The 12,862-nt window shown below is 49.0% G+C and overlaps 1 protein-coding gene across 2 annotated transcripts in view; it reads right to left on the reverse strand.

Moving 5' to 3' along the window:
• The window catches only part of TGFBR1 (transforming growth factor beta receptor 1), a 46,526-nt gene extending 44,872 nt beyond the window's left edge, over nucleotides 1-1,654 (reverse strand). For both annotated transcript variants that reach the window (XM_058673017.1, XM_058673016.1), the window contains exon 1: nucleotides 1,466-1,654. In XM_058673017.1, coding sequence (XP_058529000.1) covers nucleotides 1,466-1,553 — 88 coding nt within the window. In that variant the 5' untranslated portion in view covers nucleotides 1,554-1,654. The remainder of the gene's footprint in view (nucleotides 1-1,465) is intronic.
• Between the last annotated feature and the right edge of the window lie 11,208 nt (nucleotides 1,655-12,862).

A 12,862-nucleotide genomic window follows, 5' to 3' on the forward strand; every position in this document is an offset into this window, starting at 1 on the left:
ATTGCAAGGCCAGCATCTTGAAGTGAAGAGTCTCAAATGGTTAATTAGGCGACTGAAAAGAAAAAAAAAAAAAAAAACAGGCCAGAAAGCTTGGTGTATGAACTTTGTAAAAGGACAGCCCTGAGTGCAGGTCCCAAGCTCAGCCATTAGGAACTGGGTCCTCACCTCTCTAAGCCTCAGTGTTCCCATCTGTAAATAGGACAAATGTCCCCTGACCCCAGTAGCGAGTTATAAAGAAGAAACAGGAAAAGACCGGCTTTGGTGTCCTGTTTCATTTGCATGATGACAGTATCCGTTAGGACTAACGGGAGTTTAAACACTCGTTCCACTGCATTCAGAAACATCATTCCACTGCATTCTCAACTGAGGCTCCTCACTTTACTTTCTGTATTTTAGTCCAGTCATTAACAAAAGTTTTGCACTCCCCCCCCCCCCTTCACCCGGGCATGCGACCACCACCTACCTAGCCCAACCTGACTTGAGTATCTTGGAAACAGTCTCACTTGACAACCCACACCGACGTCTGATTCAAGCTGCTAACTGCCACTTAAGAAAAAAGGCACATCCGGAGCGACGCTCCTTCAAAGAAATAAAAGTGTTCCCATTCAAACACTCCCAACCCCGCACAGGGAGCAAAGCGTGCAAGTTTCCACTACAAAAACAATCCGCAGCCTTCTGGCGGCTGGACCCGCTTCAACACTTGCAGACACACCGAGAGAGAAACAATCCGCTCATCTCGTGCCGCAGCCTCCTCCTCCACACAAAGCTTCGCAGCTCACATTTCCAAGCCACCCCATCCGAGAGGCAGCCGCTGGCCGCCGGTCTGCCCGGGGTCGCGGCCGGCGCCAAAGCCCGCGCAGCCCGGCTGACCCGGGGGTCTCCACCGCGCGGCGACCTCTCGCATCGCCCTCGAAAGCCCTCGAGGCTCACGGTCCACACAGCCCGCCCGGAAAGCCTCCCCGGACCCCTACTCTGCCCCGGGGAACTCAGACGCCCAGGGCCCCCGACCCACTCGGGACAGGAGCGCCTGAAAACAAGGCCACTCAGGGTCCTTGAAGGGCGCCTGAGGCAGCCCGGATGGACCAGCCAGGGACCAGCCTTCCACCTTCCGCCCCTCGCCCACTCACACACTCCAGAGGGCAGCCCCCCGACCTCCGACGGCTCCGCCCGAAGCCGTCGCCTTCCTGCCCCCCGCCCAACCTCGGGGGCCTGGTGCCCGGGCGGCCTCGGGGCTGCTGGCCACGTCCACGCGCGCTCGTACACACACGCCCTCGCCGCACCTCCGCTCCCCACCTCAGCTTCAGTTGGTCAGCCGCCAGCCCCCCGAAAGCCCAGCCGGGGCCCCGCGCCGCCACCTGCGCCCCCGGCCCCGCGCCATGTTTGAGAAAGAGCAGGAGTGAGCCAGAGGCCGGGCCCGGCCCGCGCGCCCCGCGGCCGCCCTCACGCCCGCCGCGCCGGGGCTCACCCGTCGTCCCCGGCAGCAGCGTCGCTGCCGCCGCCAGCATGAAGAACAGCAGCCAGCGGGGACGCGGAGCAGCGGCCGCCGCCTCCATGGTGCCGCTGCCGCTGCCGCTGCCGCTGCCGCCGCCTGTGGCCCGGCCCGGCCTGGCCGCCGCCTCGCCTCCACAAGCCTCGCCTCGCCCCACCTCCCCCGCCGCCGCGGCGGCCTCGCTCTGGCCCTTTGTAACTGCTCCGGGACGCGCGCCCATTGGCTGCCGGGCTCCCCCGGCCCCGCCTCCCCGCCGGGGGCGAGCGGCCCAGCGGGACCCAGCCGGGAGCCCCGCCCGCGGGCGCGCCAGGCCGCCAATCCGGAGCGGCAGGCGCCGGCCGCCGGCCACGCCCCCAGACACCCCGGGGGCGGTGCCGCCAGACCCCGGCCTCAGCCAGAGCCACTTGGGGCTCCCGAGGCCAGCTGGCGGGCAGCTTCTCCCCCAGCCCCTGTGGGACGATGGGTGTGTCTTGCTTAAGTGTAGCTTTTGGGGAAAAAAAGGCTGTGTGCACTGCTGTGCTCTAGGCAGAGAAGATCGGATCCTGACCCAACCCCACCCCGACCCCCCATCACAGCCTTGCACCTGCAGTCCCTAACGCAAGACGTCCACAAACGCAATGTCGCCTTGCATGCACTTCAACGTGTACTCCCCAGATGCACGTCTCAACTTTCGGCATCACCCCCCAAGACCCTTCCTCAGTGCCCATCACATACGACTTTGTCAGTCTCCTGTTCCCTCCAGCTCTCGATGGGTCTCGGTGGGCACCCACTACCCAGGTCCTCCTCCCCAAATTCCAGGCTCAGAAAGTTCTGAAATTCCAGTCTTAGATCCCAGATCCTGAATCGAGACACACCCCCAGATAGCTTCGCTCTAGAAGAGACCCAGAATAGAAATCATAGCGGCTGTCCTCCTCTTCCCTCTTCCTGATCCGGGTTGGAAAGGAAGGGTCCCTCCAAGGAAGGAAATTACCCGTCTTGGCACCGGGTTCCCCCGGGGATAGCGGGGGAGGGGGCACACGCCTTCTTTCTGTGACTGAGCTGTCTGAGATACTCTTGTGTAATAATTCTGAGGTGTCACTGAAAACCCACATAAACTCGGCTACGTTTTCATTCCGAATTTACTGCGAGACGCTCCACCCACCTTCCCTCTGGGATGCCAAAATGAGCTCCAGATTTGTAATTCTTCCTGTCAGACGAGTCCCTTCTTCAGACACAAACACAGCCCAGGAGGCTGTGTTAGACAGCACCGAGAACCGTTTTCCCAAGGACCTTTTAAGGAGAACATGTTTTTTTTTTTCTGTGTGATTGGAAACTGGAATTAAATAAAGCTGGGTAATTAGAATCAGAAGCGGCAGCTAGCGTGGATTTGCATGTTACTTGAGAGCTAACGGGTGAGCGTTTTACCAGCCTGGGGAAGCCAGTGAGCTGTGAAGCGGAGGAGTCGGGGCAGGAGCTGGAAATCAGACCTGCTCTGTTCTCCTAGCAGAGACACTTGAGAGAGTAAGTGAAGACTGCTTACTTGCTTGATGGATGGATATTTGAAAGAGAGACAGACACATACAGACAGCTCTCCCAGACAGCGATTCACGCCCAAAAGCTCTGCAACAGCAGGGCCAGGCGGGAGCCCGGAGCTGGGAATGCTATCTGAGTCTCTCATGTGAGTGGCAGGCACCCAAGGGCTTGCCTCATCACTTAACTGCCTTGCAGGGGGCAGGTGAATTAGCAGAAGGCTGGGCAGGAAACAGACTTAAATGCCAGCATCTTCCTTTGAGATAGAAGCTTGTCACTGCACCTGAAACTCCCAAATACTAAGCTTTCTGAGTCTCCCCCCCACACACACAGAGCTCAGCTGTCTGGAACTCAAAGTCCACCAGCTGCAAACGGCCATCTTCCTCAGACTGACCAAATTCAGAGGGATTGATGCTGGCAATCTCCAGCCCCCACCTGCTGTCTGGGTTCCAGTTTCTTTATGGAGATTTGCTGGACCTTGTGACACCTGAGGCCTCTACATTGCTTTTTTTTTAGATGTATTTATTTATTTGAAAGGCAGAGTTACAGAAATGGAGAGAAGATGGAGACCTCTTCATCTGCTGGATCACTGCCTCAGTGGCCACAATGGCCAGGGCTAGCCCAGCCAGGAGGTTCTTCCAGGTCTCCCATGTGGGTCCAGGGGCCAAACTCTGTGGGACATCTTCTGCTATTTTCTCAGGCCCTAAGCAAGAAACTGGACTGGAAGTAGAATTGCTGGGGCTCAAACCGGTGCCTGCATGGGATGCTGGCTCCGCAGGTGGTGGCTTGGCCTATCAGACCACTGTGCCAACCCCTAAAATGCCTTCTTACCACTTGCTTCTTGGTGTTTGTCCTAAGAGCTCCCAAGTTTTTTATTGGATGAACGATTTATTCATCTTGGTGTCGTTGGCTTTGGCCATTTGGTTTCTCTAGAATGTAAGCCATTTATAAAGATGAAGAATTGAATCCTGTGGCAGGGCCTCTTCAATGATGTAATGTGCCTGGAATGTAGTAAATATTTAGCTAATGCCATTTCCTTTGCCCATTCCTTTTCAGTTCTGTGTGACTCTAATCAACATGGCTGTTCGTCTGCCCTGGCCTTGAAGAGCCTGGGTTACTCAGCTTTATTATTTTCCATGACACACCTCCAGTTCTTTCACATTTGCCGTGAATTGTGAGTGTTCAGTAGGACCCTGAGGACCAGGAAGGAGGAACAGGCTATTTTAAAACTTGATCATCCTGATATGAGCAGAAAATTCCCATGAGCCACAGGTCCGCAAATAAACTACATTATTATAATAGGACAATAAACTACAAGTTGGCAATGGTGGTTCCCAGAATTTCATCAGCTCTCCAGATGACCTGGGGGAAGTTTGTTCATGCAGATTCCCAAATTTCAGTACTGGACAGTCTGCTTTGGTTCATCTAGAGGAGACCCAGGAATGTACTCCTGTAAGTCTGCTCCAAGCAGCTCCAGGCAGGTCCAGACCCACTTAGAAAGACACTGATGTACTTAAAAGGCAGTAAATAAAAATGAATGAGCCTATTGGCTTTTTAAGAAAGAATGACCTTTGGGAAGAAGCTCTCGGCTTCTTTGGAGCCTGATAGACTCTGGTAGGAATTCTGGCTCTCTGACTCCCTTGATGTGAGTCCGAGAACGCTGCCTAATGTCCCAGAGAGGCAACATCCCCTAGCGTAAGTGGAATAGTGACACACACTCTCATATTTGTTGTGAGGTCTGAGAGATACTGTGTGCATGTAAGGAGACTGTCATAAATATTCACTCCCCTTGCAGTCCCTGCAGGCTCTCAAAAGGTTTTCAGATGGTTTATTCCAAGCTTTTGATTCAAAGGGGAAGAAAATTCAGGATCAGTCCCCTAGCAAATCAGGTGTAGAGCCAGAACTAGCCAATTCCCCACAGGGCCTTATCCCTTGCATATTGCTATCTCTTAAATGTTTTTTCTTTTACTCATTTGAAAGGCAGAATTACGGGGGCAGAGGGGAGAGACAGAAACAGACCCAGATTAGCCGAACAACCTGCAACAACCAGGACTGGGCCACGCCAAAGCCAAGATTCAGGAGCTCCATCCAGATCTCTAGGGGCCAGGAATGCTATCCCATTTGGCCATTTTCCATTGCTTCTCCAGGCAGATTGATAGGGAGTTAGATTGAAAGTGGAGTGCCAGGATGGAAACTGGTGCTTACGTGGCATATTGGCCTTACAGCATTAATAGGAAGCTTGGATTGCAGGTAGAACAGCTAAAACTTGAACCAATGCTCATACAAGATGCCAGCAAAGCAGACAGCAACTTGACCCTCTGTGCCACAACACCAACCACTACATTTTCTAATTATTGTTTCCATAAGGTTTTAATTTAAATTATCATAGTTTTCATTTATATAAGTTCTATTTGATTCTTTCCCAAATCTGCATGGTGTTCCTTTATAGTTCCCAGTTTTCTTTCTCTTAGATTTATTTTATTTTTATTGGAAAGGCAGATCAGATTTTACAGAGAAAAGAAGAGACAAAGATCTTCCATCCAGTGGTTCACGCCCCAAATGGCCTTAATGGCTGGAGTTGAGCCTATTCAAAGCCAGGAGCCAGGAGCTTCTTCCAGGTCTCCCACAGGGATGCAGGGTCCCAAGGCTTTGGGCCATCCTTTACTGATTTCTCAGGCTATAAGCAGGGAGCTGGATGGGAAGTAGATTGTCTGGGACAGGAACCAGCATCCATATGGTTCCCAGTGCTTATAAAGTGAGGATTAGCTAATCCTTTGAGCCATTGCACCAGGCCCTCTGGCTTTGAATATCAATTTTTCAGTGTGCTCTTCAAAAAATGAGTTATTTTATAGTTGTGTGTGTGTACTCATTCTGGTATGTGAATTCTTGCAGGTCTATTTCTTGTGTCTTGTTTTTCACTCACAGTGCCTCCCTATCTGTATAGTTACCTGTTACTGGAAGCTGCTTATTTCCCTTAAATTTTTATTTGAGGAAATTTCTAGAAGTATGAGATAAATATATGTCCTACTATGGGACAGTTGCATTTATTTATGCCATCCAAACTGCTACCAATATTTGATTACCTAAAATTACATATAATTGAATTTTTTTAATTTGTTGTTTGGAACACACAGGTGTTATGAATTTGGCCTTGAAACTATATGACAGGCAGATAGTCCACCAGTGTTTCCAAATTCTCAGTGAGGACATTATTCTCTTGTTTTTGCTTGATACCTAGGTGCTCAGAACCTCCTGGCAGTTGATGGGGTTAATGGTCACCTCTGGTTGACCTTTTTAACTGTGGCTGTATACATGTAGGGCTTCATTTCTACGTCCAGAGGCCTGTCATGGCCTCTCATCTTCTCCCACTGCCAGTGTCCTGTGAGACAAGACAATAGAAGTTCATCTGGTTCCTGGAATGTCCACAGAGCCACAGCCAGTTTCTGTGGGGCACTTACCCTGCCCAGTTCCTTCAGCCACTGAGTGTTTTGACCTCAGAATCTCTCACTTTCTTGCCAGCTCATGAATGCATCTAGAAAGATCAATTTCATTTGTGTATTTAGGTTTTCATTTATGATGGGACCAACAACCAAATACCCAGAAGAAAACTGCAACACCACCTCCTTTATGAGAGATGAACTTGAAAATCACCGTGAAGTTTAGTATCGTGACAGAATACAACTGTTATCGGCACAGAGGAAGATTGTAGCACAGCCATTTTGCCAACACACAGCAAGAGAAACTCAGCTTCTGGCATTCTTTCTGCTGCTTCTCCAGCATTAAAAACATGCTCACAAGCTGTCCATTCCACTCCCATCTTTCAAGCTGGTTTCCCCAAATGCTTGGGTTACTTTAGGAAAATGTTTTGTTTTATTTTGTGTTGTGTTTTGCATTGTTTTGCTTCCACTTAGACTTTTGTTATGAATGTCTAATTTCAAATACACTGTGGATACAAAACTTGACCTGTGGCTAAGTATGTTTTTAATTTTGAGGGATTTCTTTCTTTCTCAATTTATGATTACTTTTATAAACATCTCATAGGGAACATATAAGGGAATTCTGTTTTTCTCATATGGATTTGAGTGTATGTATGGGGGTATAATTCATTTGGATGTGAATACGTGGGTATATGTATATTTAGTTTGTGTGTGGTTGTATGTATGTGTGTATATTTTATGTTGGTAGTTAATCCTCATCTATTTATTTCCTCTCACCTCATTTTAAAACTTTGGTCTTTATTGATTTTCACTTCATTTACTTCCACCCCCTGAATGCATTTTTCATTTTAGAGAAGTAAAGAGGCTGACTTTCTTTTGTGTTGTATTATCACATCTGAGGGGATTTCAGAAAGCTTGTGAAAAAATGGAATTCAGAGTTGAGTTTACTGGGGTGCAGAAAAAAATATGAAATGTTTGCAAGCTGTTTTTGTCATTATCCATTTTCCACGAGTCCTATTCTAATGCCTTCAGCACCTATGGTAGTGAAGACTATAGCTTGTTAGCACAAAAACCTGACAGTGACTTTCAAGTTTGTGTAGTGTGTACTGCATACATGTGTACCAGGGGTCGGGGGAGAGGGGATTGCAGAGGACACAGGTACATCCAGCAAGTCTGCATCAGGAGATGACTTGAATGGCTTCCCGCCTCCCACAGCACAGCCTCCCCCATTGAAGTCTGGATCCTTGTCATGTGACAGAGGGCAAAGGATGCTATTGCTGTGGCCACAGGAGCCTCTCAAAATGCCCCAGTAGCAAAGGAGGCCAGCTGCATTGTAATGTTCTTTTGCAGGGGAAGGTAAGATCCCAGAGTGTGGCCATCTCCCTGGAGAACCTAGCAAGGAGGAGGAAGAGCTTCAGCAGGCCTGAAGTGTTAGCAGGTGTGCCCCTTGGAGTTCCCAGCTCCACAGGAACTTCCTTCTTCCGATGGAGATAGCAAAGGTGGTCTCAGCCAGCCTGCAGGCTCCCCGGGTCTGGGAGCTTCTGGGCACTGTGCATTTCAGCACTCCGTTGGATAGAAAGCACAGCTGCACCAGCACCCTTGGAGCAGGAGCTCAGGTGGGATTCCATTCTGTGAGAGCAGGACACTGTTGCTGACCTCTCGGCAGGAGGCCTAACTTCCAGCCTGCTCTCTGGGACCCTTCTCTGAGCCTGATTCTCTACTTGTGGGAGATTTAGGAGACAGGGAGGCTTGGTAAGAGAGGGAGCTGAATGTTGTATCCTAAGCCCAGATTCCATAGTTCAATCACCAGGGAAGAAGAGCTTTGCTTCCAAAAGCCTTGGACTAGTTGGGATTCTAGAGACAAGCACCTATCTCCAAAGAACTTGAAGGAGGAAAAAAAATTAGCTGTCCTTGCCTAGGAAGACAAGGGCAGATGGTGTCACCAGCTCTCTCACGCTCCATCCATCTCTCTTTTCAGCATTTTCTCCAACTTCCTGCATGTCTTTATGGGATGGGATGGGTTAAGGGGACAAGAATAACTGGGAGTCGGGTTCATCACAGTTAGGGAAACTAGAGCAAGACACCTTCACATCTAGACTTTCTTAAACTTCAAAAACTTCAGGGAGCAGATGCTGCTTGGCCCAGCTGAAAGCCATCCCATGAAGCTAGGGTTCTCAGCAGAGAAGCAAGCAGCCTTCTGAGGAGGAAGGGGTACTATCCCGGACAAGGGTGATGTTTGGCATCCCTGGCTGCTGAAGTGCTTGAAGCCCTCCCCAATCACTGTGATGACAACAGCAACCAAACACAACCGACCCCAGCCTTACATTTCCAATACTGGGGAGCATGGAAGGGGTGCGGCACAGTGTAATGCTGTGACGCACTGCCTATGAGAATCACTGTTGCCTGTGTTTTGGGCACTGAGGTTAACCAAGTCCCTGTCATTTCCCCTTACGTGTGGTGGAGACAGGACAGATGGGGCACTGTCTTTGGCAACCCTGTGCAGTCATATGGCATAGGTGGTAAAGGAGAGATCATTTCCCAAAGCAACTATCACCAAGTTACTATTACTGGGGGATGATACATAGACAAAGAGCAACACCTGCTGCTTCTCACTATCCCTGAGATGGAAAGTGAGTGTTTCCCAAGGCAACGATTTCTATTCTCCTCCCACCATCTCCACTCCCTGACCGTGCCACGCTGCATCCTAAATCCTAGGACTCCAACTCAAAACCAACTGTCTTTACTGAGGTACCGATGGCCCTCCTGGTCTCTTGTGTTGGTCACACCCTCCCATGATCCCCAAACTATAATCCCCAGGGAGGTCAAGGCTGTTCTATCCATACTGCTTGGCTCTAGGGGTAAGCTCAGAAACTTGTTGGACCAAGCAAGATCCAAACGGGGGCCTGGGGATTCTTCACAACCAGGTAACGTGGTGTTTCCAGGAAAGGACCAAGAGGCCCTGAGTCCCAACTGTCTCTGGCTTCCGAGAAAAAGGGAAGGCACAGTGACTTCTAGAAGAGGCCTGGGGTCTTCAAAACACCACAGCCGAGCTAAGATGAGCTAGCAAAACATGTGACTGCTGGGACCCAGACACTGGGGAGTGTCTCAAAATCAGAGGTCAGAACACACTGTTGGGGGAAATTTCAGAGAGCAACAGATGAGCCCTACTGAAGGAGGTGGGGGTGAGGCCGGTGTCTTCAGCTCTGCCCCAAGGCACCACCTTCATACCCTCCCCACTCTACCCCATCCCCAGAATATAGTTCTTTATTTTTTCCTCAGACCCCCAACCTCTTCCTCATTTCCACTTAGATAGTTGAGACAGTTAGGTGCTTTCTGAAGGAATTTAGCTGTCAAACTAAGGGAAGTGAAACAAGAAAACGTCAGAAGCTCCCCAAGCTTACAGAATGTGCATCTGAGCTTTGGGAAGGCAAAGATTCCACTAGTAAAGGATTTCATGTGATTCCAAGGTGGATTCCTGCTGATGCCAACAAAAATCCAGCGTAAGGTTGAGCTCCCAGGACCCTTTTATCCAACTCCCAAAAGCAGGGTTGAGGGAGGACAGGCACCTCTCAAGAAGGACAGGGCAAAAGTACGAGATCTTTCCACCTGTCCTCACTTGTTTTCTTTCTCAAACATTTCTAGACCACCTCTTCTTGCCCAGTCACTTTTTGTCTTAGGAGCTCACAGTTTAGTGGAGGATGATGGCCACATACACTTTTTAAATATTTATTTATTTGGGAGGCAGAGTTACAGAGAAAGGGAGACACAGAGAGCTCTTCTGTCTGCTGCTTCACTCCCCAAATGGCGACAGCCAGGACTGGCCAGATCCAAGCCAGGAAATTCTTCTGGGTCTCTCACATGGGTGCAGGGGTCCAAAGATTTGGGCCACCTTCTACTGCTTTCCAAGACATACTAGCTGAGAGATGGGTTGGAGGTGGATTAGAGGTGCCAGGTCTTTAACCAGCATCCTTGTGGGATACTGGCATCATAGGTGGTAGTTTCATCTGCTATGACACAATGATAGCCCTCACATACGATTTATTTACTTGTCTTAGTGTTGGAATTTGAGATAGCTGACCAACTCCTAGCCAGCTTGTCATGATGTTTCATTTAAAGAAGCAATACTTTGACTCCTCCAATCCAAATCCCAAAATGTTGCTTAAGTTTGCATGAGAAAGAAAACTTTCAGTGGCACCGGAAAGGTTCACACTTATACCTTTTCTCCCTTGCATCTAGGAAAGGCCCGTTACCCATTCTAAAACACACATCCAGTTGGTCTTTTTCTCCTAGTCTCCTGGTACTCAGAGTTCTAATAAAGAAGGCTTGGGATTATAGACCAGCTCTTGGGGGCCTGCCCATGAGCAGCAGCAGGGAAGGCAGTTCCTGTTTGTATCCATCATGATGCTGTCGTTCCAATCCAACAGTACCCCTCTTCTTTCTCCACACCGTTTTCTCTGTCCAGCTCCAGGCACAAATGCCCCCCTGATCTTCGCCTCCTCTTTTGATCTGCACTTTTCCTAGGACTCTGTCTTCCTCTGGTGTGGACAAGCTATTGACTTCCCCATCTCACCTCCCTTAGGCATTCAGCCTCCTAAGTGCCCAAGCTTTTCCAATATGTAAACACAGGGAACCCAGGGTTTGAAAGGGAGCTGTGGTCACCTACCGAAAGCTCTCTTTAGGGCAACAAACCATGATTTGCAAAAGTGGGTTAATGATGATGTCACTTAGCAATTACTCTGTGACTTATTTGTTTGTCTTCTGGTTTCTTCTTCTCCCTCTCTTGCAAGCTTTGGTGTGACATGGGGGTAGGGCAGATATTAAATAAGGTGTTTTTTTTTTTTTTTTTTTTTTTGGTGTGTTTAAAACCAGATTGGGCCTCTCTTAAGCAAGTATTGGTACGATTTTCAGGCCCATCAAAGGGTTTTGACAGGTTTCCCAAGAAGATGGATTCTTGGGTGATTACTCACATGCATCCCCTCTGCCCCTCATTCCTGCCATACACATACCCTGTGGCCAGGGAATGATATGTGTTTGTTGCTCTAGGATTGGGATTACTGCCCATCTCCAAACTAGTCATGGTAGCAACTGTGCTGGGATTGTGGTAATTGGTTGAGGTCATTCATAGCCACTTCTAGAGCTCATCCAAACCATAAGGCTGTCCTACTGCAAGGCAGAGATGGAACAATAGGGAAACAGGGATGAGTAAGCAACCGATGTCCCTGGCAAACTTCCTCTTGAGCAGTGACTCGCAAATATATTTGGAACATAAGAAGTATTTCACATTAGGATCTAGGACACACATACACACACAAAACTACAACACAATTTTCACTAAACACCTAAATAGTGTTTATCTTTGGCTGTTTTGCCTTCAACAACATATTCTGATAGCTTGTGAGCCTCACAAGGTAAGGCTCAGTTCTACTTAATGCTTCTAAAATCCTGGTCTGAAGTCACTGAATTGACTTCACAACTTGGTAGCGGGTCACCGCCTGGAGTTTGAAGAATGTGATTCTTCAATCTTGCATAGGCTGCTGTCATTGTTGAAATGGTTGTGAGGAAGTATGACATAAACGCTTCAAGATTTTAAGAGGGAGGCGTGTAAGGACAAGGAAGTTTCAGGTGAGTGCAGGAGGAGTTCTTAAGGGTACGAGGGGGGGCGGGGAGGGAGGGCAGAGGGGAGAGAGTGATTCTTACTGCTCAAAACTTAGAAGGAAGGTCTTGAGGGAAGAGATTTTTGAGCTCCAGAAAGGAAATTCAGCTGCAGGGGTACGGCAGTTCATTAGGGCTTTCCCCATGCATAACTTAGATTTGTAGCAATAAAGGATTCCAAGGGAAGGGCAGCTGGGCATGCAATGTAGCTGAGCGTCCAAGATGCTTTGTTCTCGTGATTCTTGCTAGCCAGAACCCAAGTTTCTAGCCTCCAACTTATTAATGTTTTGGAAGTGATAAGGCACAGGCAAGGCGTTTCAGATCATGCTAGAGCCTCCCTAGTCCAATCATCTATGTACACTGTGGGGGACTTTGTGTATGGAGAGAGTGTGTGTATGTGTGGTGGGAGGCAGGGAGGATAGGTAAGCCAATGACACAAAGCTACATGACATGCACAAGGGAATAGTGGATGTTTAGGGCAGTGTTCATATGACAGACAAAATTCAGGGCTGAGAGGAAGATGTAGGCAAAAGACGGAGAGGAGCTTTTCACAGTTGGGGTAACACTGTGGTTTTTAATCTAAGTAGTGGGACACACCGCTGGTTGTTTAAATATCACAGATTTGAGATGTATGGCATGCACACATATGTATACACACCTATTACTGACATGTACAACTAAGTAATAAGCCATGACTCTGTGGTTCATGAGCTCACAGCCACAAGTGGAAGGCACACGTCACAGCTAATATATTACCCAGTGAGATCACAAGAAA

The sequence above is a fragment of the Ochotona princeps genome, chromosome 14 (genome assembly GCF_030435755.1).
Source record: "Ochotona princeps isolate mOchPri1 chromosome 14, mOchPri1.hap1, whole genome shotgun sequence".
Taxonomy (NCBI): Eukaryota; Metazoa; Chordata; class Mammalia; order Lagomorpha; family Ochotonidae; genus Ochotona; species Ochotona princeps.